Raw genomic sequence first — 25308 nt, forward strand, 5'->3', positions numbered from 1 at the left:
TAAAGCTTTCTAAACTCAGATGGGGGAAAACATGAATCTTGAGTGAGAATATTTTTGTATTATTTAATCAAATCTAACTTCATTATGCTACATGAACAAGTTTCCAAGATTACTGTAATGTGAAAGAGTAGTGACTATTGTCAGTCACATTTAGAATCAACAGCTGGTCAGCAGCTTAATTCATCTTCCAGCTCTTTGTTTACTTTGTGAGCTTGTGCAGGTCAGACAATTGTAGAAATGCTGAGAGCTGGAATAAATGAGTCACTGGTAGAGAAGGCCAAAAGCTGAACAGCGGCCAAAGAGAACCAAGTATTTGGCAGAGCAAACCTGAGTCTTCCAGTATAAGGTCATGGCTACAAATATAGTGGAAAAACTATGCAAGTCTATAAGAAAAATAAAATAAACAATCTTTTTTGGGGTGATTTTTGTGTGGTTTTATAATAACTGTTGTGAATTTTTTGCCAATAGCACTTTGCGTACCGTAAACACTGACATGCACTGTTATAGGAGACATCTTGTACTTTTTCAGTTTTTCTATTTCCTCTAGTCTGTTAAAGGTTTCTGCGTGTATGTGAAAGGTCTGCAAAGTTAAAACGCCAAAGGTCTGAAGAAAACAGCAACTGACAGAAAACACTACTCTTCAGAAGTCCGGCCAATACTTCTGTAAGATTGTGACATCGCTATATTACGGACGTGCATAAAACATATCGGGCGACACACGCCCCCAAAACAAATCCAGGTAAAGCAAGAAAACTCCCTACACCCGCTGGAAGCCTATACGTGTTTAAATACTAGTATGAATATTCGCTCTTGTTTTTACTCTTCCTTGGTGATGCCTCAGACACTGCAGGTTAACCCGTACCTTATCCCCGGCCAGGACTTTGAAGGAGGCCATCACTTGGTCGGCAGTGTCCGTGTCCGCCGTCTCGCGGGACATGAAGTCGATGAAGGCCTGGAAGGTGACGAGGCCCATCCTGTTGGGGTCCACTATGCTCATGATGCGCGAGAACTCGTTTTCACCCTGGAGGCAACAGAGAGGAACTGTGAAGCCGAAGTCGCCGTGGAAAAACAGTCCCTGTGGCCATGCACTTACACAACGCGGCAAATGACTGACATCCTACATATGGTGGTATAAACTGGAATAACTTATTTTTAAGTGTGAGTTTTAGATTATTTACATTATTTTGAGGTACTGTTGCGTGAAAATCTTATACAGCAAAAACATATACAAGCACATAGTGTTTTTCAAATTGAAATAAAGTTAACGTTACATTTATTCATTACCATTTCCGGCTGGTTTCAACAACCACAAACACAATCATGTTTTCATGCTGGAAGGGTGCTCATGGCTTTACCAGGTTGTAACCAACGGAGATAAGGCAGGTTTTGAAGTCTTCAGCATCCATGATTCCTGTTCTCTTCTACAAGGTCAGCGATGGACAAACCAAACCAGGAGGAGGAGGAGAGGGATATAGGAAAGCAGAGGCAGGGATAGCGGAGAAAGTCGTTTGGAAGAATAAAGGATGAACAAAGAGTAGATTATAGGAGGAACAGGCCGCAACAATTCGCAGAGTGGAATGTCGCAAGATGTAGGAGATCACAAAGGGAGTTAAGACAGGATAAGAAGATAAAAAGGTGGGAAGAGAAGGAGAATGGGGGAAGGAAAGAAATACAAGGTGGGGGGGAAAGGTGCAAAAGAAAAAGAGAAACCAGTTAAACCTCTCACCACGGGGGCGTGGCCACGTTTAAGTACCTGTGCATCGTTGGCGATATCGAAGCCCAGACTGATCAGGCAGGCCTTGAACTCCTCCGCGCCCAGAGTGCCCGAGCGGTCCTGGGGTGTGGGGGGGGGGGGCCAGTGCCAGGCGAGGCGTCGGGGGGGCCACAGGCCATGCAGCATCACATACAGCGGTGTCAGTGATGGTGAGAGGAGTTGGGGGGGGGGGGGTGGGTGGATGGGGACAAGACGAGGAGGCAGGTGAGGTGGTGGTGGGAAGGGGGAGGGTGGAGGGAGTGCACCATGCACAGGGAAGGAGGTGAGGGGGGAGGGGGCCATGCACAAGAGATAGAAAACAGAGAACACAAGTGCATATTCATTAGGACCTGGCAGGTGAACACAGGGTGGCAGCAGTGCTGCCATGCTGGGCGAGGGCATTCAGAGGCGTTAAAGTGCAGTGTGGCAGGCAGACCACTGGGCCCTGGGGTGGGGTCATGTTATTCATCGATGGCACATGTACTTAACAGCACAACAAACAATCTTCTTAGATTCACCTATTTTGTACAGGCAGAGCAAAATGCTTCATAAACCACATTTATAATCACATACATTTTCCCATTTACTGTACTAATTTTACCTGGATTTAAATACAATGAATTGGGATACAGCTAATAATAAATGTCATCATATATTAATCCACCAATTATTTTATAATTTAGCAATTAATAGTTGGCCTAAAACATGTCAGCAAATACCCCAAAGTGTCTTCAGATGTCTTGTTTTTTTTTAAAGACAAAAAAACGGAGAAACTGGAATCTGTGTCGTACCCCCCCCCAGTTTTGCTTAAAATTATCTAAGTTTGCAATTTACGATTATATAACGCAAAGAAAAGCAGTCAATCCTCACGTGAAAAATTAGAACCAGTTTGTTTGACATATTTCTTAATGGGAAAATCAATTAATCATTAAAGAATCGGCGGAAAGCCTCGAAGCTTAATCCTGATTTTTTTTAAAAACGAAACAAAGGCACAAGTTCAGGTCCACTGTTTCTTCTCGGCTCAGAACGACCTCCTCGCGTATTTATTAACAATGGGGCAGCTCTGGAAGAATGCATGAGGTAATGATGGAGTCCAGGGGAGAGCTGGGGTGAGGGTGAGGAAGAGGAGGAGGAGCTAAATAAAAACTCATCCATAATTGGTGCTGTTCCTGTCATGCTGAGCCCCAGTGTAAACACTGAGTTCTGGGGCAGGAACAGAGCAAAGACAGGAGGTTTTATAGAAACGGCCTTCGGTGGGAAGACATTGTGCCTGTGGTATGAACTAGAGCGGCGCTGCCTTTCTCATTGTTCTGCCTCAAAGCTCCTGAGCGTTACATTCGTTGTGTCACTGAACTTCTAAAGTCCCTTTTCACCCGAGCGGTTAAAATCCGTCTATAAACCCGAACCGTAACACCCTACGAACTCCCGTCTTCCAGCTAGAGGATCGATAAAGGGTGTTGCCATCAGCCGCACCTCGGGAAGCGCGGCGGGACGTGAGCGGACCCGGAACGTGACAAATCCCCACCTCAACTTCTTCTCTTTGCTGTCGCAGTCTAAATATATAAAAGACAAACTCCACACGTCCGAAAAACGGACGCTCACAACTTTGAAATAATAGTTCAACATTTTGTCTCGCTGAGATTCCGATGAGAAGACTGGTAAGTGATCGACTAAGACTAAGATGTATTATCAGATTTCCCACAAGCCCTCGCTCTAACAACATGAAATGTGTTTGCTCCCTGCTCCAGTCTCACTGTTTGCCAGGAACAAACAAAGCGCAAATGAAGGAGCGTGCAACCCGCGGCACCCCTCCTCGCCTTTGTGTCCGCAGCACGGCGACTCGGTGCGACTACTGACCCTGTCGAAGTGGTTGAAGGAGGACCGGAACTCGCTCAGCTGCTCCGGGCTGATGCCCTTGGCGTCTCGCGTCAAGATCTGGTTCTCGATTTCGTTGATGGTGCGGGCGATGGTGGTGAGTAGCTGCTCCCAGCCCACGCGGATGTGCTGCGGAGGAGAGAGAGAGAGAGAGAAGACGAAGGCAGAGGAAGTTTAATCAGGGTCAGGGAAGAGGCGGGTAGTAAAAGAGTCTCAGGTCAATTACTTGAGATTGGATTACGCTTCAGGTCAGAGAGTGGTTGTGAATGATTAGTTGTTTGTTTTATCCTGCGTGGAAGAAAAGACAGACGACATGTTCTGTCCAGGACGGTGCCGACACGTCTGACAAGTGTCCTTTGTGGACAAAATGACACCCACAAAATTCCATGAAGTCACAATATTTCCCCTCGGAGATGAAGAACAGTCGATTGTTTAAAAAACAAAAAAATGAGTTAACACATGTTAAAGCTTCTTTGTCTTCATACAGCAGCTGATTCTCGACACAACTAGCTTTGGAAAGTGGTTCTGTTGTTGTGCAGAGGATGTCTGCGACAAAATTCATAGGAATTATTTTGGCCAATGAAAAAAAAACTATTCCTGGCAGGCCGGGGGTTTATAGTCGAGCACTTGGCTGATGAGCCAAGGAGATATTTTGGTTCACCGGAGACTGGACGCTGGGCTGCCGTGTCAGAAAAGTTCAGCATTAAAAACTCCTGAAGAGTTTTTCCTGTGGTCGTCGTAACACGCTGCCACCCACTGTTCTGGACTCTGTGGTGAACCTCGAGCATCTGAGACCAAGGCGCCATTTAACACGGCACAAAGGATTTTGCTTTGAAGCAGGCCGACGGGAAATCTTTGTTCGAAGTGACGGAACATTGAATGGATGAAGCAGGAATCTGAGCAGGGACGTACCTCCATGGTGTAGTTGGTGTGCTTGTTGTCGAAGATGAGGGCCTCCTGGATGAGCTGGTGGTCTCCCTCCAGCTGGTCGATCTTTGGCTTGTAGTTGACGATGCTCTTCTCGTACGTGCGTAGGTGCGTCAGCTGGTCCTCCAGGGTGCCGTTCATCTCAATGGAGATGCGTCCGATTTCCTGCAGAGACAGAGACAGAGACACACACACACACACACACACACACACACACACACACACACACACACACACACACACACACACACACACACACACACACACACACACACACACACACACACACACACACACACACACACACACACACACACACACACACACACACTCACACACACGGGTAAAAACGACTGTGGATTAATAAACTCAGAAATCTCTGTATGTCCTTCAATTCTCTCGACACCCACTCATCCGATCCACTCCATTGGTGGCCATGTCGGCTGTGAAGTATGAGGCACTGTCGAGATCCTAATCTCAACCCTAATCTTCCATTTATTTCAAACTGATCAATATTACAATTCGAAAGTTTTACCATCTTGCATATTTTAAACTCTGTGCAAGTGAAGTGCTTTGCAGAAACGGCCCGGTGAGGCGACTACACTTGGCTGGTCTCATTTTGAACTTGGTCACTTGACTTCTGGCTCCGGTCATACACTGACCTCCATCTTGGTCTGGATCCAGGGTCCGATGACGTTGGCCTGGTTGGCGAACTGTCTGCGCAGGCGCTCGTTGTTCTGCTGCCGGGCGTGTTCCTCGATCAGAGCCTGGTCACGCTGAGGCACCAGATGCTTGACCTGCAGCGGGCAGGACAGCGGAGTGATGGAAAAATCCAACGTGGCAAGACAGTTTACGTGCGACTGTTCACAAACCAAAAGACTGTGCAGACAGAAACTGCAGGATTAGATCTTCCTGAAATAAATAAAGATTCAAAACCGTCTTGAATTGCATTTCCGCTGCCCCTGACTGATCCTTGTCGTTACCTTGTCCCATTTGGCGTTGATCTCCTGAGTGTTGATGGTGGTGTAGGGGTTGATCCCGGCCATATTCACATGATAGGTCTGCACAATCTTGGCGATCTCGTTGTGGATGCCCAGGATGGCCTGGCGCTCCTTGTCCGCCTCTGGCAGCGTGGCTTTGAACTGCTCGTGGGCTGTGCTCAATCCCTGAGACACACACAAAAAAAACATCAAAACATAGTAAAGAGTAAAAAAAAATAAAAGGAACCACAACAATAGCATCAAAGGCTGTCATCATTTTTACATTTGAAAGAAAACTGGGGTTTCTTCCTCGTACTGAATTTCTTAAGAGCATGAAACTGTTTTTTTTTCTTTTCTCGTAACGACAACTCTTCAAATCTTATGAGCACATGTATGTGCAGTAACAACACAAAAGCAATCGAGATGTTTACTGTGCAGACGCTAGAATGGCAATTTTCTCATCTAACCAAGCGTTTACCCGCCACACCATCTATTTCATTTATTCCAGGATGAGTATTAGAGATGAGATGAGGATTTCCTGTGACTCCTCTCCGTCGCTCACCTGGATTTCCTCGATGGTGTGGACGATGAAGGTGTCCTGCAGGTCTTCCATGGCGCCCTCCATCCAGTTGTTGAACGGAGCCGCTCGCTTGGCGAACTCAAGGTACAGTTGGTCGATGGTTTCGAGCAGCTGCTCAGTTCTCTGTTGAGCACGAAAAAAATCAGAGGTTTGCATGAAGGGCGGCAATTCAAAGATTCGCAGACGCCTTCATAGAGCTGGAGCGTTATATATACTGTTGAATGGATCTGCAGATTTTTTTTAAAGGGATTCTCAAAGCCAGGAGGAAAAACCCTGCAAATCAAAAATGATATCTCTCGCTGTGCTGGAGAAGACTTTCATCTCTAAATGTGTCATTATTTCTGCTCCAAAGTCCAAACAGCAGCAAGAAGGACAGAGGTTTAAAAAAAAGAATTTAGAAGTTAGGTCAATAACTCGTCATGGCCCGAATCGCTTTCAGCCCTCCTCACCTGCAGAGCCTCGCTGCGTTTCTGGGTCATAGCTCCCAGGGCGTCCCACTGATCGCAGATCCGCTGGCAGCGAGCGTTCACACTGGGGGAGTCGTAGTAGTCCAGCTCGCTGGAGCACACACGGACAGGAACACAAGGGACTCATTATCATTTCATGTATAATAAAGCTAGTGTATTCAGTTTCGTATCATTGATTTTTTTTTTTCCTGCGGTGTGAAATGTTTTTGTGGGCCCTGGAGGGTATTGTATCTCTTCTTGTTTCATCATTTAAACTTGAAAATGAAGTGAGCCTAAGCTCAAGAGAGTGATTATTGATGTTTATGATTAAATAATAATTAAAGTTTAAAATCACCAACAATAATGTAGAGGGATAGTAGGATGAAAAAGTCACTAAAAGAATTAGATGGGGAAAAAAAGGTATAGAGAGTCATTGTTGCCCCTACGAGCACCTCTCACGCATTCCTACTCTACATTACTCTACACAGAGCGATCTTTTTCCAACCATCACTGCCGCGGCTTCGTCTCGTCGCCTCTTACTTTAACTCCTGTGCGATGGCGGCGATTTGCTCCACGCGATCCTGATGTGCGGCGAGGTCGCTCTCGAAGGCCTCGTGCTTCTTCAGCAGGGCCTTGATGTCCGACAGGGAGGCCGTCTCGAAGTCGCGCTTCTGCAGCATCTCCTCCTTGCCTGCAAAGGTAAAGTTACAATTATTTTCACCGTTTTTACCTCAACATGTTTGCAAACTGTAATTTTCCATTTTTACGTCACACTTTTCCTCAGCTCCTTTTACATCAGGTCAGTACCTTCGGTCCACGCTTCGTGGATCGCTGCCTTTTGGCGGAATTTCTGCGCCAGGTGGTCGAGCCGCTCCAACCGGCGGATCTCATTGAGGAGCCACTCTTCGTAGCCCTTCTCTGCTCCCTCTAGGCTTCCCCACGCGCCGTTGATGTCCTGCGTGAGGCAAAAAGGCAGAAAACTCTGGGATCTTATTCTCGGCCAAAAGACATGCGGAAGGGTCTCCTGCGACACTCACGAGACCTGTGATGTAAACGAGACAATAACACTGTGGCCTGTAAAAAAAAAAAAAAAAGCAACATAGAGCTGAGAAGAGCTGCAGCGTTGGATGATAATATCAAGCGAGTTCATCTTTCCAAGTGACCTGGTTTCCTGGGACATTTGAGCTGCTGTTAATATAAAATATTGATTATTCCAGCTTTAAAATTGAGTTATAAAATCTCCAACAAACAATACGCCTTGTAAATGTTTTACAGCTTCAATCTTTCAGGGTTAACAGTCTGTTGGCCGCATCCTCTCCAATTCTCATCTATAGAATAAAGGCAACGTCGATACTCTACGTTATATTGGGGCCGTACTGTAGAAGACACTGTAAAGCAACCGAGTGAGACACGGGTTTAAAAAATGGGCTCAAATGTTCCCTCACATCATGTCATTTATGATTCCTGCAAGTTGAGGTAATTCCTTGGCCCGAGTTGCACAGAAATCTCGCCTCTGCCTGCAGGAAAGTTTGGATCACGAACGTTTCTGCAACTTTTCTGTAAGAGTTTTTTGGAATTTCTCCTTGCCGCGAGTTTTCCTACTCTCTACTCTGACCTACCGAGACCATCTTTCCCTCCGAGGGCATGAAGGCGGGCCTGTTGCTGAGCCTCAGCTTGGTCTGCAGGGTGTTGAAGTTGATCTCCAGCTGGCACTTCTCCTGCACTTTGGGCGGCTTGTGCAGGCGGCGGTAATCCCTGAAGTCCTCCAGCTTCTGCTGCATGGCCTGCATGGTGTTCTCAGGCAGGCGGTTCTCCAGCCAGGGGATGGTGCGGCGGATCCACTCCAGCAGCTGTGGTGTGTGAGTGTGTGTGAGTGTGTGTGTGTGTGTGTGTGGTAAAGGGAGAGAATAAGTGGAAGAAAAAAAGGGGGGGAAACAAGTTCAAGGAAAAGAAGGCGGTCAGAGAGGCAAAGGAGAATCATGCGAATCGAAGAAAAATGATAGAGAGGAAGTAGTGAGGTGTAATGGATGTGATTAATGTGTGGAGAAAAAAAAGGTTGAGATAATTGATTAGCTAATTCTATTTTTTTTTACTCATTTCTAACAATCAAATGTATCTCTGAGAGCAGTTCATGTCTGATTTAAATGGTCAGTATTTGTGTTTTTGCATGTTTTATCCCACTCACTGACTGTCGATGAGTTCAAATAAGAGCTGAAAACTTTAGAGATATTCAGGTAAAAAAATTACATGAGACAAAGAAAAGAAAATTCTCACATTTAACAAGCTGTTTCGATTCACCAGTCATAATTAATCTGTTTGTTTTAATAGTCTCAACTCGTCAATTTTCATAATGTAATGACACGAACTGGAACCAAGCTCAGCCTTTATCAATCTGAAAATCTATACTATGGAAAATAAGTTGAAGAATAAGTGTAAGCAGTTTGTTTTAAATGAGTTAAAACAGGCAAAAACATATTTATAGTCTGAAACTTTACTTCTATGATCCTTTTTTTTATGCTTGTGCCTCAAAGCAACCGTGTGTTTTCCTGGCTGCCTGTTTATCTTCACTCTAACACCCTGCACCTGCACGGAGCACCGACACCCCTGGGCTGAGGGAGGTGGGGGAGGGACTCAGAGAGGGGAGGGGAGGGGAGGGGAGAGAGACAGGGGACAGCGGTGGTGCAGGACAATTATGGGGGGAAAATTCGGGGGGGTGGGTGTGTGCTCACATCGCTGGCCAGCTTCTCATAGTCCTCCATCAGCTGCTCATTCTCTTGGTTGACGGCCAGCACCTTGCAGATCCTGTTGGCCGCCGTCTCCGCCTGGATGACGAGGGCGAGGGGGAGAAACAGGATGAGAGACGCAGAAATGAGGCGTTTCGCTCGTCTGTACTGTACAATGTACTGTACCCGGTGTGTGCCCCGTCAAATTCAAGGGATGCATTTGATTCATTTGTGTGTTTATATGCATCTACTCTGCAATGAATTAGCAAGTAAAAAAAGGTTGGCCTACTCCTGTCTGCTGGGATACTGTCTGGGCTTGTGTGTTGCACTGCGAATGTCTAAAGATTATTCATCTAGCGTCTTTTCCAGCAGTAAAGGACTCTAGAGAGTCACCGTATTGTACCTGTGGTCAGGTGTACAGTGAGGACACCTCTCTCTCTATCTGCACCACTGTCTTTTTATAGAACAGCAGCGTACAGCGTGTCACTTCCTCCTCTCAACCTACATAACTGTACTGTACAGCGACTGGCGGAATAAAGAAGCGAAGCTCCTGTGAGAATTGAATACAACAAACCCAGAGGAGGGGAAACAGAGGGTTTCACTCCGTGACACGACACTTCCTCAACACATGGCCCGTCATCCTTCATCACTGGACGGGCAAAGTGAGGGTTTCCATGACAACATGTAGTCAGCTCAACCCGTTGGGGTTCAAGTTGAGTGACTGTGGTCAGGGAGAGCTCATTGGAAACGAGTGACAAGGCAAAGAAAAGCTTCAATACGGTACATCAATTACGGAAATGCAGAAATTTAAGCAGCATGCACAAAGTCTGGAAAATACGCAGAGGATTGCAAGCTCGCAAATGTCAGAAATGATCTTTTCAAAATAAATCAAGCCTCTAAACACTTTCAAGTTCCCGCTAAAAAAGCTTGAGAGGGAAACAAATTCAAAATTCGAAACGCGGCACGACCTTCGCAGCCGTGTCCTTTTAGAGAGAACAGCCACGGATCTCCCTCCCACCGCATTTCAGAGCTCAGACACTGGCATCCCACACAGGGGGGGACAGCTTCCAGCCTCCTTTGTGAAAAGATCACGGGGGGGAAACTTGGCTCAGTCGGGGGGGGGGGGGGGGGTCACCACCGGGAGCAGCGGCCTTAAAAGGAGAGCCAGGATGTGCAGGTCGTGCTTCTGTGAGCAAATGTTTGCACACGAGGCCTGTTTACTGACAGGCCCCGGCAGCCAGGACCCGTTTTATGAATTACTTTGTCCTGACATCAGAGGGAGGACACTGGAGGGGATTGATTATCGGGGGCAGAAACTATTTTAGATATTTCATACAAAGCAAGTGAGAACGTATTTTCGTTTCGTGAAAATCCCACCGATCGGACTGTCTGGGGCTTTTGTTTTTCATTTAACAGCAGTTGTGCGGATATTTCCAGAATCATAAAGTACTTCCTTTGTTGTACAATATAAAAACGGTTAACCCCGTTCTCAAGTTATCCCGTTTTATCATTATTAATAAACAGAAGGGAAACATTTCCTCACTTGATCTGTTACAACACAGGACAAATTTGAAGGTAAGTTTATCCAGGGCTAAATCATCAGGTCATCAGTCCTAAGATTTATTTTATTTTAAAGATTTTTTTTTTCTTAATTTAAAAATCCTTTCTTTATATTTTAATCCATGTTATTTGTTTTTCTTATATGAGGTCAAATGTTGAGATATTCAGTCTTAAAATCCCGCAGCTCATTAAAAAAACCTGCGTGTTCTCAGAAATATCACCAAGGACACAATCTCAGTGACCTCAGTAGTAAATATTACTCTATATTCAAGTTATGTTCCATTGATTTGCATTGTCAGAAATTATTTTCTCGCCTCGCACAAGATAGCGAAGGAGATGTTTAACCTCGGTCTACCATCGCCTTTGGATTAGGGTCGCAGATTTAAAGATGCTTATCATGCAGCAAAATACTGTCAAAATATTTTTTTGATCCAGTTGGACAGAAGAGTCTTTGAAGAGACTGTAAATAAAAATACATTCAAAACTGGAACTAGAAAAATCACAGATTTTAACCTTTCCTCGCAACGTTAAAGTGAGGATTTCCATGTCCACGTTCAGCCAACGAGAAAAAGTTAAGAGTGACTGTGTTTATGGGGAAATATCTGCCCTGGAGGGCAAAACGTGAGGCGTTAGACAGTGGAGGAGAAACTCTTCCTCCACCCACTGCTTTTCTATGTGAAATCCCTGCCGGCACAGTAACACTGTCTGCCAGCCAGGCAGACGGACGGAGCTATCTGGACTCCGTCTCCTCGGGGGGTCCGACAGCTCCTTTGAAAAGTGGACCCTAATAAGTACGGGAGACTTTGCAGAAATCCTGTGTGTCTCTATTGTTCTCTGCAAAGCTATCGAGTTGAATTTGGAATAGTATATTCCACTGACAGTGTGAGATGTGGTTTCCCACCAGGGGGCCGCCCACACATTAAAAAATGTCTAAGGCCAGAGCGCTTCAAGGATCATAAAATAAACAGAGATAAGATGTCGGCAATGCAGATGTGTTTTCTTTCCTGGGATAGTTAATTAAAATATTCACTTCATTTTCAAATAGCCTGGAGCCTCCAGAGGTCCCACTCACACTTTGACCCCATCGAGGAGAGAGTTGTCGCAGGAAAAATGCTTTTGTACCTGCTGCTGCTTCACACATACACATATGTGGCAATATTAGGATTTATTTGGAGTGGTGTGTCTGACCGCCTGATGAATGTGCGTTCGGTGTTCACTGTCCTCTCCGCTCTGGTTTTCATCTACAAGTACACAAAGGTCTGAAGGGGAAACATTTGGCCCTTAAGCTGCTAAACGCTCCGCTCTGTTCAGTTTTTATTTTTATTTTTTATGAATGTCACTATGCTCATCATTAACGGTGCAGCTTTAAAACTTAAAAAAAACTAGAAGGTGAAAGATGCTGTAAAGCTCTGAAGAGCTGAGGGGGAGCGGCACAGTTTGGTGCTAAGTCTTAAATTGACGTAATTTATTTCATTAAAAAGTCAAGTTCATTAAAAGTTAATAGCGGCTTTAAAGTAATTACATTCTGAAACCCTCGAATATGTCAGCTATTCAGTTTATATGTATTTAAAACGCAACGGCAGAATTGCTGATAAATGAGAAAAGTTGAATTCCAAACAAAGGAATCTGTAAAAACGTGTGTATTGGATTAAAAAGTGCTTCCTGCCCCTTTAAGTAAAGTTTGTATTTGCATTTCTTGATACTGTCAGTTTGTGGCGATGTGCCGTGTTGTAGGGTCAAGATTTGATATCACACAACTGCAGTGATAAAAAAACAAACGTCAGCAAAGTCAGACTACAGCTGATCTGTCAGCCGCAAAGCCGCTCATTGTTCTGTTCTTGTTGTTGTTTGGTTTTTGGTTTCCTTTTTCGTTTCTCACCTTCTGCTTGCCCGAGAACGCGTGGTAGTAACACGACACATAAGTCATGACGGCCTTCTCATCTGGCCTCAAGGTGCTAATGATATCTGCGCGGGGAACAGAGGAAGGGGAGAGAGGACAGAGAAGAGAGAGGGAAAAAAAAGAATGCACAAAGAGTAAACGTGTGCGGAGACACGAGGGCCAGCAGGGGGCGTAATCACGAGGAGGAGGCAGCAAGTCGGCCTCCAGTCTACCCACAGTTTTTCCTCAAGTTGAGTTTCTCCATTTTCCTCCAATTGTTTTGGAATAAACGTGACAGAATTCGAGTGGGAGGCGGTCGGACGGAGTGAGGTTTTTAAAAAACCTGCATATTTAAGCTTAACTCAAGGCGTAGTAAAAATAAATCAAAAGCAGAGTGCCTCCAGTAGTTCATCCAAAAAAAGGCATCGAATATCAGCGATATCATCTGTTTAGTATCCATCTGAACGTTTGGATTTCATTGTGTTTTACAATTTAAACTACAACCAACTCCTCCTGCGCTTCTCCGACCTGTGACGAAAGCTAGAGTCCAGCTGTGGCTCCAGTGGACGAGACCACGCCAGTCCGCACTCTCCTCATTTATAAACACAGACATTTCTGCAGCTGTGCTTGAAACGCTCTCTCTCGATGCAGCGGGGGGAGCGAAACCTGGCTCTCTTACGTAACGTCTGCTCCGCGACGCTCCGCTTCCCTCCCCGACCTCAAGGGTTCCTGCTCAAGGTCGCCCGTCGAGCTGACTGACAGTCGTTCATTGCCCGGCGCGCAAAATTGAGGTTTTCGGGCGCTCGTCTCCCGCAGAGGAACGAGGAAACGGAGCCAGACGGCGCTGATCTATCGCGATGCCCCGCCGGCTTGATATTTGACTTTGAAGTGCCGGTTTTAATTTCATCCGCCGCCCTCCGTTTAATGTGTCACTCTCAAGGCTGAACGCAACAATCCACTTAAACGCTCACAATGCTCGACTTCAGGCCAATTTGTCTCTCTCCATCAGCAGCCGCGGCGTTTTTTTTTGCTGATTTTATCGCAGGCAATCACATAAACTTTCGCTCCGCACCTCCCACTCCACTCCGCCTGCGATCCGAGTGACTAAAGGCCTAATCAGAGGTGAGTCAAACGACAAGGTAGACTGGAGACACGCTCGCGCTCATCGACAGCTGTCGTCCCATCATGCATTTGGTGGCGGGAACCATGCGGAAAGTGAAGGAGGAGTGACCCCTGCAAAGGGGTACGCGGTGCACTGCGGAGAGAAAAAGGAGCCCTGCGAGGAGGAACACAAGGGGAGTGAGGTGGAGGAAGGAGGAAGGAGGAAGGAGGAGATGCCGCATCCAGGATACCTTCTGGGCGCCGGAGAAGGCGTGGTAGAAGCTAGAGACGTAGGTCATGATCGCCTTCTCGTCCGGACGGGCAGTGCCCACAATGTCTGCGGGGATGAGAGGGGTCGGAGGATGGAGGGTGGAGTGGGGGGGGGGGGGGGGGGGAGTTGTGGGTTGTTAAACAGAGAAACAGATCAAATGAAGAAACAGGAAGTGGAGCCGGAGCTCAAGCTCCTCACACGAACAGCAACCGGAGTGGAAAGAAAAACACGTCCTATCGTGATCCAGATGTGCTTCACGGGGAGAATTGGAGTTAAACGCCAAACAGATCTTAATGTCCACGTTAACTAAATGAGCATAAGCCATTCGGCCGACATTAAGGACGACCTCTAAAAAGGCTTTATCTTACTTGTACAAAGAGAACTGAATATTAACATTTAATAGAAAAATGATGTTTGTCTCCCTCCGTACGCACAAAGTCAAAATATAGTCTCCCAGATCGCGGAAAAAGCCAAGTTATGCAGACTTATCTAGAGTTATCAAGAATCATCAATCGCGAATGGGACCAAAAGTTGGTCGCATGAAGCCAAAGAAAACTTCAGTCGCACGTCATCAATGAACAACGTGGTGGGAAAGAGAGAGTCGGTCTGTCTCTCAGCTGCCGCTGCTGAGAACCTCAGATTCCTCTGCCATCGCCGGCAATAGATGGCTGTGACTCAGCACTAAACACGTAGAGTGATGTACTACACGTAGGAATGTGAGGAATGTGAAGAAGAAAAAATGCGGAGCTCGGCCCTTTCCCGCGTCTTGGCTCAGCCCGACGATCGCCGCAGGAGAGACGGCCTGGCTCCTCGCCACTTTCAGGCGGGGCGGCACGTCTGAGAGACTATATTTCTATCTTTGGACACATGATAAAAAAGGTCTGTTCTCCTCCTCCTCCTCATTTCACTGTGGTATCCCCCCGTCCGTTTTACCTTCGGCATCCAGCATCTTGGGGATGTCCAGGTACTTCTCCGCCACGTCGAAGGCCGTGTTCAGGTTGGTCATGGGGTCGTCCTGTCAACGGCAGACACAGCGGACAATGAAGACCTTTGGACCTTTGTATGTCGTTGTGCCATCCTAAATTGAAAGTGCTGCCATTTTACAGTGGCACACTCGCAACAATGACTGTACTGCTGCTTTCAGACATGCACTGACGTCCGGACATTTTCCCGAGCGCACAGAGATTGACTCTCTCATCGGTGGTTGCGGTTCACAGTCTGAGTGGCTTCCCTACGTCCGCTCACCTTGCGCAGTTTTCCATAGTCGATGAGCTCTGGACGGTGTCGATGAATGAGTGCACAGAAACCCAAACCATCTTTCCAGCTGAAGCGGAGAAAGAGAGAGAGAGAGAGAGAGAGAGAGAGAGAGAAGGAGAAACAGTTGTGATCACGGTCAACGTGAGCGGGCAACGTAATGAGATAAAGAAAAGAAATAGAATTTGGCCTTCATTTTTGACTTCTTGTCAAAAGTTCCGAAGTTTGAGAAACAACACGAGATGAGTCGGGACTAAAGAGTTCGTAGAGATCCGAGATATCAAAGAAGAGTGGTGGCGGGGGGTTCCAGTGCCTCTCTAAAAAGTTGGAAACCTGGGAAAAACTACCCGTTCAATTATTTTCAAGGACCATGGCAAAATTGGTAACTGCGGTTGGTCTTTGCTTTTGACGAGAGAGAAAAAGAAAAGAAATTTCTGCTCGGTTACTTTTGTACACTGAACAGAACTGGTGCTCTTGTGCTGGTTATCTTAGATTTCGCCACAGTAATTTTCTTGGCAGTTGGTTTCACTGTGACTTCCTGACCTACTTACTCATGTGGTGAGTGCTTGCTTATTTTCACAGAAACATCAAACTCATGAGAAGCTCAGAAGTTTATTCATGTACGTATTTGATTATATCTTTTTTTGGCCACTTGGAGGCAGCGCAACAAGCTGTAAACATTAATTGAAATAACTTATATGAAACAAACAGTTGCCTGTTTCCCGTTGCAGCCGACATGGAGCAACGCCAGCATTAATATGGAGTCGTAACTTCTCTCCTCTACTCCAGTTTCACTCTTTTAAACTCTGCTTTGGTCTCAACCAACTGCCGATGCAAATATCTTTGTCTTCAGCTGCTGGACGCTCCACCGTGTTCACCGGCAAGTAGCACTCACTTTGTCTGGCTGCTGAGCAGGAAGTGAACAGAGGCTTTGTGAGGCATTTTCAATGAATGCGACTAAAAACAGAACTATGAAAGCGAGAAAGTGAAGCAAAACCGTAAAGCGGCGCACCACAAACCCAAAACGAAAAGTTACGAGACGCAAAAGAGAAGTTCAGACGCGCTAGGTACAGAAAGGTCAGGGATTAATTCTCACGGTGACTGGCTAAAATTCTGTATGTACAAAAAGACAAATGAAGATAAAAATGTACAATCTTAGCACTAAGTGTCCCCATCGGCTCAAATTAAAATCCAGTAGAAGGTTTAAAACTTCAGGGTTGACTCAATAATTGTGCGTTTAATTCTCTGGAAGACATATTTTGGTTTAACCTTCTGTGCTTCATTGATTCGCGGCCCTGATGCTGAAAGCAGGCCGTCTTGAAATGCAGCCGCAAATTGAGAGAATCTCCAACTCAATTAGGGAGAGTAGAGGAGGATTTACTGGCAGCAAATGGGATATTTTATAAATGTATTACCTGCCATAATAAAAAGTGCTTTTAATGCGCAAGAGGGGCTTTTAACACGGCGACTTTTAGACCTGAAGCAGCAGCACTTCACAACTCCGCACCCTTTCATTGAGCGCCTCTCATCTTCGGACGGACAACGCTATTATCTCTCACAGAGAGACCACATCAAAGGCCGGGCCCCCCCCCCCCCCCCCCCCCCCCCGCACAGGGATCACCAGGCATCTCCCTTTACCTTCTCCTGACATGACCTCACCTCCACCTTTCCTCTGTCGCGCCTCGGCTTTCATCCACATCTGACGATCGCAGTGTGGACTTTTCCTTTTTTAATAATTCAACACACACGGGAGGCTTCCCTATAACGTGGCCTCAGCACTCACCCGAAGCCCACCACACTCGTGGTAGAAATGCCCAGACAGGACGGTGCAGTAACCACTTTGTAAATTTGATTAACTGTCTGCGTGCAACAAATCTACGGATATAAATCTAAATCCGCTGGTCGGTCACCGCCGCCGCGTCCCGACCTCCCCAGCTGCTCTGGGTTATGCTGCTTAGGGTCGGTTCTGTTCCCCGTCGCCACTGTCGGAGGCCACCAATTAAGCCCGAGCTGCGTCAGGAACAATTTATGAAATCATAGACTTATGTAATCCTGGTTTTATACAAATGTTACATCTCAAAAGAAATCTGAAATTATCTAGACTAAACTGGCAACCACATTCTAATTCATAACAGTTTCCACAAGATGTAGTTGCAGGATTGAGGGATTTCCAGTGCTGCTGCCATTTTGCACCTGAAGCTTAAATTTAACGTTTTATGTGAGGATACATTAAGGAATTATTTTATAAATTCATAAATTACTTATAACACATTATAGATCAGTTAAAAGCTATTAATAGGAACAACTATTGGGATGCCAGATTGGGATGGATGCCTCAATCAGGTTTTATTGGCTTTTGAACTTTTTAATTCATCAGGAAGACCCGAGGAAGACATAAGGTGAATTGTGACCAAAATTAATCTATTAACAACTCATTAACATGTATAACTGAAGATCAAATGGCTTATTATAAAAGTGTGAAACCCACAAGTGTTTATCGTTGGATTACCAACATTTAATTTAACAAAAAGGAAAAGATAAAACCAGTCAGAGTGGTTTTTCACAACCTGGCATCCAAAAACACAGTTCTTATTAATGGCTTCTAACTGATTTACTCAGTTAAGTATTAATCAATTATTTATTAACAATTCAAAGAAACGGAAATTAAAATTCATCAGAAAGTGAGTTTTTTTTCTTCCTTTTGCACTTATTTCTTTGGCCTGATGAAAACAACATTATTGAAACAAAGATAACATAAATAACTGCACGGCCGGTGTCTGTCGTCTTTCTATAAGAATGAGAACCAAAAATTCAGGTTTTATATCTACGGAAGGACATCATCAAGTTAAAAGTTGAACCCTCAGTCTTCCGTCTTGAATGCCATGAACGCCAGAGTAAAATAATGCTAAGAGGGGTTTTGGTCGGTTAGCATAAAGTAACTGGATTTTATTCAACTTAAAAGTTGTGGAATGAAAAATAAAATAAAAACATGTTTACATAGCTTGTAAAAAAAACATTTTGTTTATAAGCCCTGTAAACTGGTTCAGGTATAACCAGGTGGCGTAAAAGCAAATGAGGCCGACACCAACATGCAGCAAAGTGAATTTTTCCACTGAGGTTCAGACTAAATAAAACTGACTATAGGTGAAGTGATGTCAACCCTGTTTATACACATTCTTTAGGCCTAATTTTCCCTGCAGGACGACAGTTTTCGTGTCTGCTGCCTGGACCGCGATAGTAACTGAATCTGTGCATGTGAGTAAAATGAAATAAAACATTTGAATTACTCGTTACGTTTTCCTCCCTGAAGCCTTACCTGATGTGAAAGTTTTGGATGTTGACATTCTTGTAGGGTGCAGTCTTCCTCTGGCACCACAACAGGAGGCCTTCTTTGGCAGATGTCTCTGCAGTCGGGAAGAAGAAGACGAAGAAGATGAAGAAGAAGAAGAAGAAGAAGAAGAAGAAGAAGAAGAAGGGATCACTGTGAAGTTGGGAGAAAACTCTAAGGGCTTTTTTATTTTGACCGACTCTCGACTAATCCCCGTTCGGCGGCGCTGGATTAAGTGGGGGTGAAGTGAATGGGAAGCATGTGTGACTGCTCGGATGTTTCGTGCTCTCTCGTTTTCCAGTCGAACGCGGAGACGTGTCTGTCGCTGTGCTGTCACCAAACAGTGAAAGTGAAACTGACTGTGTTTTAATCTTAACCTGCACAAATCCAGCCTGATCACTTGTGACATTTGGAATTGGATTACACTTTAAGGGCATTATATATATGTGTTAACCAAGGAGAGGACCATATCCCTAACATTTCCATCTCCAAAGGCAAAGAGTCGTCTCTGAAACGTTCATATTCAAATTAACGTGAATTAGCTCAAGGCTATATCTGTTATCGTGCGGTTGTTTTTTTTCAACTCAGCGAGACATGCGACAAAAGTCTCAACGCTGAGACAGTGTGACAATGAAATGTGTTTTCTATTGCAAATGAAGACAGAGGGCAAGAATCCTTTTCAATAAAGAGAATGAATCATGTGTGGACACACACACTCACACTCACACACACACACACACACACACACACACACACACGCGAACTGTACCTTCCACAGAAATGTCTTGGATGGCAAAGCGGAGGATTATGGTCCAGATCATTCCCAGGGTCATCTTAGCGTTTCCATCTACGATCTCTGGAGATCAAAGAAATAACATGTTAGAATTTAGAAAACCTGTAATTTGCATTTCTTCAATCTGGCACACACGCCTCGCTGGCACTGAATTTGGTGATTTCTGGGTATATTGCAATATCCGGATGTCTCGTCCTGCTGGCCTAGCAGCTCTACGGTGGCCCGATGGTGGTGATGTCAGTCTCTCGGACTGTTGGGTCCACCACTTACTTCCTGAATTAAATATCTCAACATGTATTGAATGGATGGGCACACATTTAGTGCACACACTCATTGGACCCAGAATCCAACTGACTTTGGTGTTTTCCTGATATTTCCTCCAGTGTGATCATTGTGATTTTTCATGAAAAAAATCTGTCCCAACAACCGTTGAGTGAGGAGATTTGCTGCCAGCATTCAAGGTCCCCAGAGGATTGATCACAATAACCCAGGTTACATTTGACTGTTGCTTCAAAACAGTTCTTACATAGATGTCTAGACAGCCTTTGATTTGACCTAAAACAAGACTTAAAATAAATTCTTCTATCTATCTATAGTAGAATATACATTTTTTACTTTCCAATATTACATTTCCAATATTACAAATGTCCGATAGCGAGGCTGAGAGTTGCCCAGAAATATGTGAAATAACCCGCTATGAATAAAATTGCATGATATATTTATAGACCGCTTCCATGAGCCTTTCAGCTCGGGAACCCGACGTATCACACGAGGACGAGATCAACGGTTGTTTCGAAGCCAAAACTCCACGATTGGCTCACATTACTTCTGAAGAGGAAGCCGAGACAGTGAGTATTGAATCATGCATGAATGAGATGTGTGACGATTCAGTCGCTTGTGCCTGAACCTGTTAAGCCGTCGATCAGCCGTGTGTCTGCGGCTGAGGTCTGTGAATGAACTGCCGCCCGTGTCCAGTCCTCTCTGTGTTGTCGATAATGAAAATCCCCTCCAACAGGTCACCCTGTTTGCCCGCCTTCAATAATCAGTCGTTTCTCTCCCTCTAATCCAATAAGGCGCAGCGCACGGCAGCTCGCCGGCCGCCCGTCTGTGATGGACAGACTTGGACAGCGACATGTCAGTCAGATGTCTGTACGTGTAATGCGGCGTGAACGATGGCTCCGATTGAATTAGGAGGCGGAGAAAAGTTGAGCCCCGTGGTCGAGGCTGACACATGCAGGTACTTGTTGAGAGTGGTCCTAATGAACATGACTGATCAGCCTTCGGGAGGAGCACAAATCCTATTAAGTCCATTTGAAACTGCAACCCCCTCCTCCTGCCGCCTCCTTCATCCCTCACCCACAACAAACCCCCGATGAGTCGCATGGACCTGAGCCTGCGACTCGTCCCATCCCACCACCACGGTTATAGCAGGGCTGCTCGACCAGGAGGGGATTCCAGCCGGATAATCCGTCTGGAATGCTGGTCTGGCTTAGGAGCTTTTATACCGGCCTCTGTGCGCTGAGCAAAGAAAATCTCCATCATATCGAGTAATTCTGGTCTTTCCTTGATGCTCAAATATTGTGTTTTGTTAAACAAACAAAAAAAAGATGCAGATTGCAGATTTTCTGGTTTGAATTTTCCCTCTCAAAATAAAGTAACATGAGAATATTTAAGTTTTGGAGTATTGGTCAAAGTCGCTGAGCGTATCATGTGGTATTATTGACTATTTCCTGACATTTAATAGACTAAATTATTGATTTATTAGTAATATTTGCCTTTGATTGTGCCATGAAAAAAATATGTTATCTAATAGGATGTTTAAAAATATGTTATAGCAGATAACGTACAAAATTGGTTTATGAATCAATGCCAACTTTCAACGGCAAGTTTAAATATCGAGGCCTAGTCAAGGTGCTGACGTCCAGCTTTAATAAACTTGTATTGTTTAAAATATTTAGTCACGTAGAGGTCGAAATACGTGCAATCATCATTTTATCGTTCCACGTCCATGGTCGAACCGTTGGATTTTGCACTAATCAGCTGATTTGTGTGTTAAATTAAAGCTTGTTCCTTATCGCAATGTTTGTGTCTGAGAGTGAAAAGGTGGAGAAGAGGTCAGAGGTTAACCCCATTAGGCGTTGGGGTGAGACTTAAAGAACAGACCCAGACCTTTGAGAGTGCCAGAGCTGTCTGTGTCTGGGTTTGACTAATTTACAAGGGTTCATATTCTTAAAAGGTTAATTTCACTACAAAAAAGCATATTTTCCCACTTGCCCCGAGTTCTGTGCTCAACGTTTTAGAGAAGCTGCCAATAACAGGGTGTAAAAAGAGAAGCTCTGAGTTTTTTTAATGGGGGATATCTCTTCTATAGAAAGTAACTCCATCTTAAACTATTGACAGTGAGGTTTGTGTTGGAAGCAGAAAAGAAAAGCTGTAGAGTTTTATAAATATCATCTTTCAGGGTTTTGAGCAACATAATCACATTTCTGTTCCCCTTCATTGGATCGGGCCAGCAGGAGAAATCTCAGAGACCTATATCTCAAAACCTTGGCCCTCAGAACTTAAACTATATGGATGGCTGAATACCACAAGAAGAAGAAGAAGAAGAACTATATATATATATATATATATATAGATATTATGAATATAAAAGTATATATAGCTGTTGAAATATTTTTAAGATTAACTAGTGAAAGCAGTTTGAAGTTTCTGTTTGCAGCCCATGTGTGGAAACCCAGTTTATTCCAGAAAAAGGCCAGAGGGGGCATGTGTTTGTTGTGAAGGAGGATGATAGGTGGATATAAAGAGAGAGCGAGAGTAGAGTGTTTACTCTGCTAAAGACCTGTTTACTCTCCGCCGGGAGGAGGAAGGACATCCCCGAGTTATTTGTGCTGAACAATGAGCGGCCTCGGAGCCTGAGGGGATTTGCTGATCCCAAAATCTACTCTGAAGAAAATGCACTGCAAAGCACAACGTCCCCCCAGAAAACACTCTGAAATAAGGATCTCATTAACTCCACAGCAGCCGGCGGCAGTGCCATGGTAACGAGAGACAAGGGAAGGGAGAGAGAGGGATAAAGAGAGGGCCGGCGACTACATCATACAAAACTATTCACAATAGAGATGGAGATATCGATTTGGCTGATGGCCTAATTGGGAGTATTTGTACAGTGTGACATAAGCGACTGATTTGAATACTTCCTCCACTGCCGCCACTCACCCTCTGCACCGATAGACACCAGCTTCACTCCTTTGCTGGCGATGAAGTCAAGTGCTTTATTAACGTTGGAGATCTTGTGCACTCTCATCTTGCCTCTCTCTGGTTTGGCCAAGCGTTCGCCTGGAAACAAGAAGACACAGAAAAATTGAGGGCGATGAGCGCGTCTGCCAGTGTCTATAAGTATACCCACATTTGACATAAATAACATTTTGTTCTGGAAGAAAAACATAATATAGAAGAAGACAAAGCCAAGGCCAAAGAAATTTAATTAAGGTTATGTTGAGGCTGCTGGAGCGCAGCTTTCATAAACACATCATATCATATTTTCTGTGGGGAAATGCGGTTATACAGTTTCCTTCCAATGGTTAGAGCAGTCCCCAACCACACAGGGTCGAGAGACAACTTCCGTGGGTCGCCAGATGTTTGTGGAATTCTTTTAATGTAATATATTAAAATTAAAATTATATATATATATATATATATATATATATTTCACTGGGAATTGTTTTTACATCAAACTGTCTGCACCAGTGATTAGATCTGCTTCAGAATGGATTGTTATGGAGTGAGTTTGTGTGCACATGGCGTTAGTGCCTGGACAAAAGGACTTTAATTCCATGGACCTGGCTTCATTTATCACAGAGGAACTCGTCTGGCGGCTCAGGGGGAAGAATTAAAAAGCTGGATGAGCGCAATAGCCTGATTATTGTGGTGTGTCACGACCCAAAAGGGTTTTTATAAGAATTAATTGTAAACTTGGGGCGGTGGCCTGTTTTTTTTTGTGTGAAGAAAACTATATAGCTCCTTCCCGCTACTTCTTTTAGTTTAGCTAAGCTAACTGCTGCTAGTCGCAGCTTCATCTTGCAGCTAGTTGTTTCAGCTTGGAAACAACTAGTTAAAACCTTTTTTGGGGAAAATCCAACAACTGTTCAGTCATTTTTCAATAATCCAAATGTTACATAAACTACTCACATTTTGAGAAAACAAAGAATAACTGCACTTCACTGTTAGCTTGTGGGTTATGGCTAGCATAGCGTTAGCCTACCTTAGAGTGAGATGTGTTTATTGAGATGGTTAAAAACTTTTTTTCTAATATTGTCTAATATGTTATATTATAATTTTTACTTTTTGTCCTGCTTTTCAAATGAAAATGTTCAATTTGAAGGATTGAATTTGAGTAGTTCTCATATCTAAAGACTGCCCATACCCTTTCTGTTTCACTAACAAAAGTCCCATGTATGCAAACAGATACGAGCGTTGAATCAATCTCCTCTGACTCTCAGCAAGGAAGCAAGCAACAAGTACATTTCCTAAAAATGTTGACCTCTTCCCGTGATGTTGACGCTGGTATCCCAAAAATCAACATGTGACAGTGGTGCCCAATGCGAGTGGTTTTCATTCAAGTTAATCCTGTTAAGTAAGGAGCGGTGTGTGTACAGTACCTGAGATGACCTCGAGCAGCAGCATGAGTTTCAGTCCGTCCCGGAAGTCCTCCTCGATGTTGTCGATCTGCGTGCCTGCTTTCCTCAGGTGAGAGTTACACCAAGCTGTAAATGTCTGCGGACATGGTGGAAAAAAGGAAGAAAAATCATCAGTCATTGTGCATATGTAAGGCAAATACTGCATGTGTAAGTGCTGTGTCCAAATTTCCAGCATGTGCCACCCCGGGGCTTGCAGGGTACCTAACTTAATTGCTGGTATTTGTACCTTGTTGTTCCGGTTTGTCTGTTTCTTTCTTTCTTTATTAGCAGGATTACTCAAAAAGTCATGGACAGATTTGCATGAAAATATTATCAAAGACAAGTCTCAGGCATTGTAACAGGTGATCAAATTTGGGAGGGATCCAGATCCGGATCTGGAGGCAGGAATTTATTTGAAGGTGAAGCAGCATATAAGTGTGTGTGTGTGGGGGGAGGATTGCTCTTGTTACAATCTGTTGGCGATGGCAGCAGTCCAGTGCATCAAACCAAGCAAGGCTAACTAATCATCACAGGCAGAATTATATTGAGTATGCCTTTTTTTTCCCACAACTTGAAGATGGAGGTCTAGTTGGAAACAAGATACAGCTATGCCTCTGTGAGGCTGTAATGAAGCGTTAGGGTGAATGCTAAAGTAAGAAAGCGAAAATGCCCCTGGTGACAATGCTAACAGGCCGATGCCTTCGTGGACATGAATGTGTGTGCCAAATTTTATGGCAATCCACTCAATAGTTGTCGGGACATTACATTCAAAACTACTAATGTCTACATAATAAATATATAAATATATAATGCTGCTACATCAAAAGTCAGAGAATCGTCAAAGTAAGCAGGATTCATCTTCTGGAAACAACGACCATGTTTGTACAAAATGTCCAAAATGTCACGGTAATCCATCCCATAATTATTAAGATATTTCAGTTTGGAAAAAAGTAGTGGACTGACGGACCAACACTGAGGACCATGCCACTAAAATCTGTGTTTAATGTGTTTGTGAGCATAATGAGGAATTATTTCCTGCACTGTGTGTTTAGCCAAACCTGACCTCTGACCTTTTGGTAGAAATACATTTTCCTACAAGGACCAATAAAGTAAGAACCCCTAATTAAATCTCAATGGCACTCTCAAATGCTCTCACCTT

General features: G+C 44.5%; 1 protein-coding gene across 5 annotated transcripts in view; it reads right to left on the minus strand.

The window, feature by feature from the left end:
• Nucleotides 1-25308, minus strand: part of actn1 (actinin, alpha 1) — a 50283-nt gene that overhangs the window by 676 nt on the left and 24299 nt on the right. Inside the window, exons 2-21 of one of the 5 annotated variants that reach the window (XM_035610992.2) lie at nt 24132-24246; nt 22690-22809; nt 19447-19533; nt 18666-18753; nt 15341-15419; nt 15029-15110; nt 14076-14161; nt 9291-9383; nt 8181-8411; nt 7369-7516; nt 7102-7252; nt 6565-6673; nt 6098-6238; nt 5539-5721; nt 5218-5352; nt 4541-4720; nt 3611-3757; nt 1754-1834; nt 1356-1421; nt 863-1021 (exon numbers count right to left, since the gene is read on the minus strand). In XM_035610992.2, coding sequence (XP_035466885.2) covers nt 863-1021; nt 1356-1421; nt 1754-1834; nt 3611-3757; nt 4541-4720; nt 5218-5352; nt 5539-5721; nt 6098-6238; nt 6565-6673; nt 7102-7252; nt 7369-7516; nt 8181-8411; nt 9291-9383; nt 14076-14161; nt 15029-15110; nt 15341-15419; nt 18666-18753; nt 19447-19533; nt 22690-22809; nt 24132-24246 — 2481 coding nt within the window. Of the gene's footprint in view, nt 1-862; nt 1022-1355; nt 1422-1753; nt 1835-3610; nt 3758-4540; nt 4721-5217; nt 5353-5538; nt 5722-6097; nt 6239-6564; nt 6674-7101; nt 7253-7368; nt 7517-8180; nt 8412-9290; nt 9384-12723; nt 12810-14075; nt 14162-15028; nt 15111-15340; nt 15420-18665; nt 18754-19446; nt 19534-22689; nt 22810-24131; nt 24247-25308 lie in introns of all 5 variants that reach the window. The other 4 variants (XM_035610991.2, XM_035610989.2, XM_035610990.2 and 1 more) reach the window with 4 other exon arrangements.

Source organism: Scophthalmus maximus, chromosome 15, assembly GCF_022379125.1.
Source record: "Scophthalmus maximus strain ysfricsl-2021 chromosome 15, ASM2237912v1, whole genome shotgun sequence".
Taxonomy (NCBI): Eukaryota; Metazoa; Chordata; class Actinopteri; order Pleuronectiformes; family Scophthalmidae; genus Scophthalmus; species Scophthalmus maximus.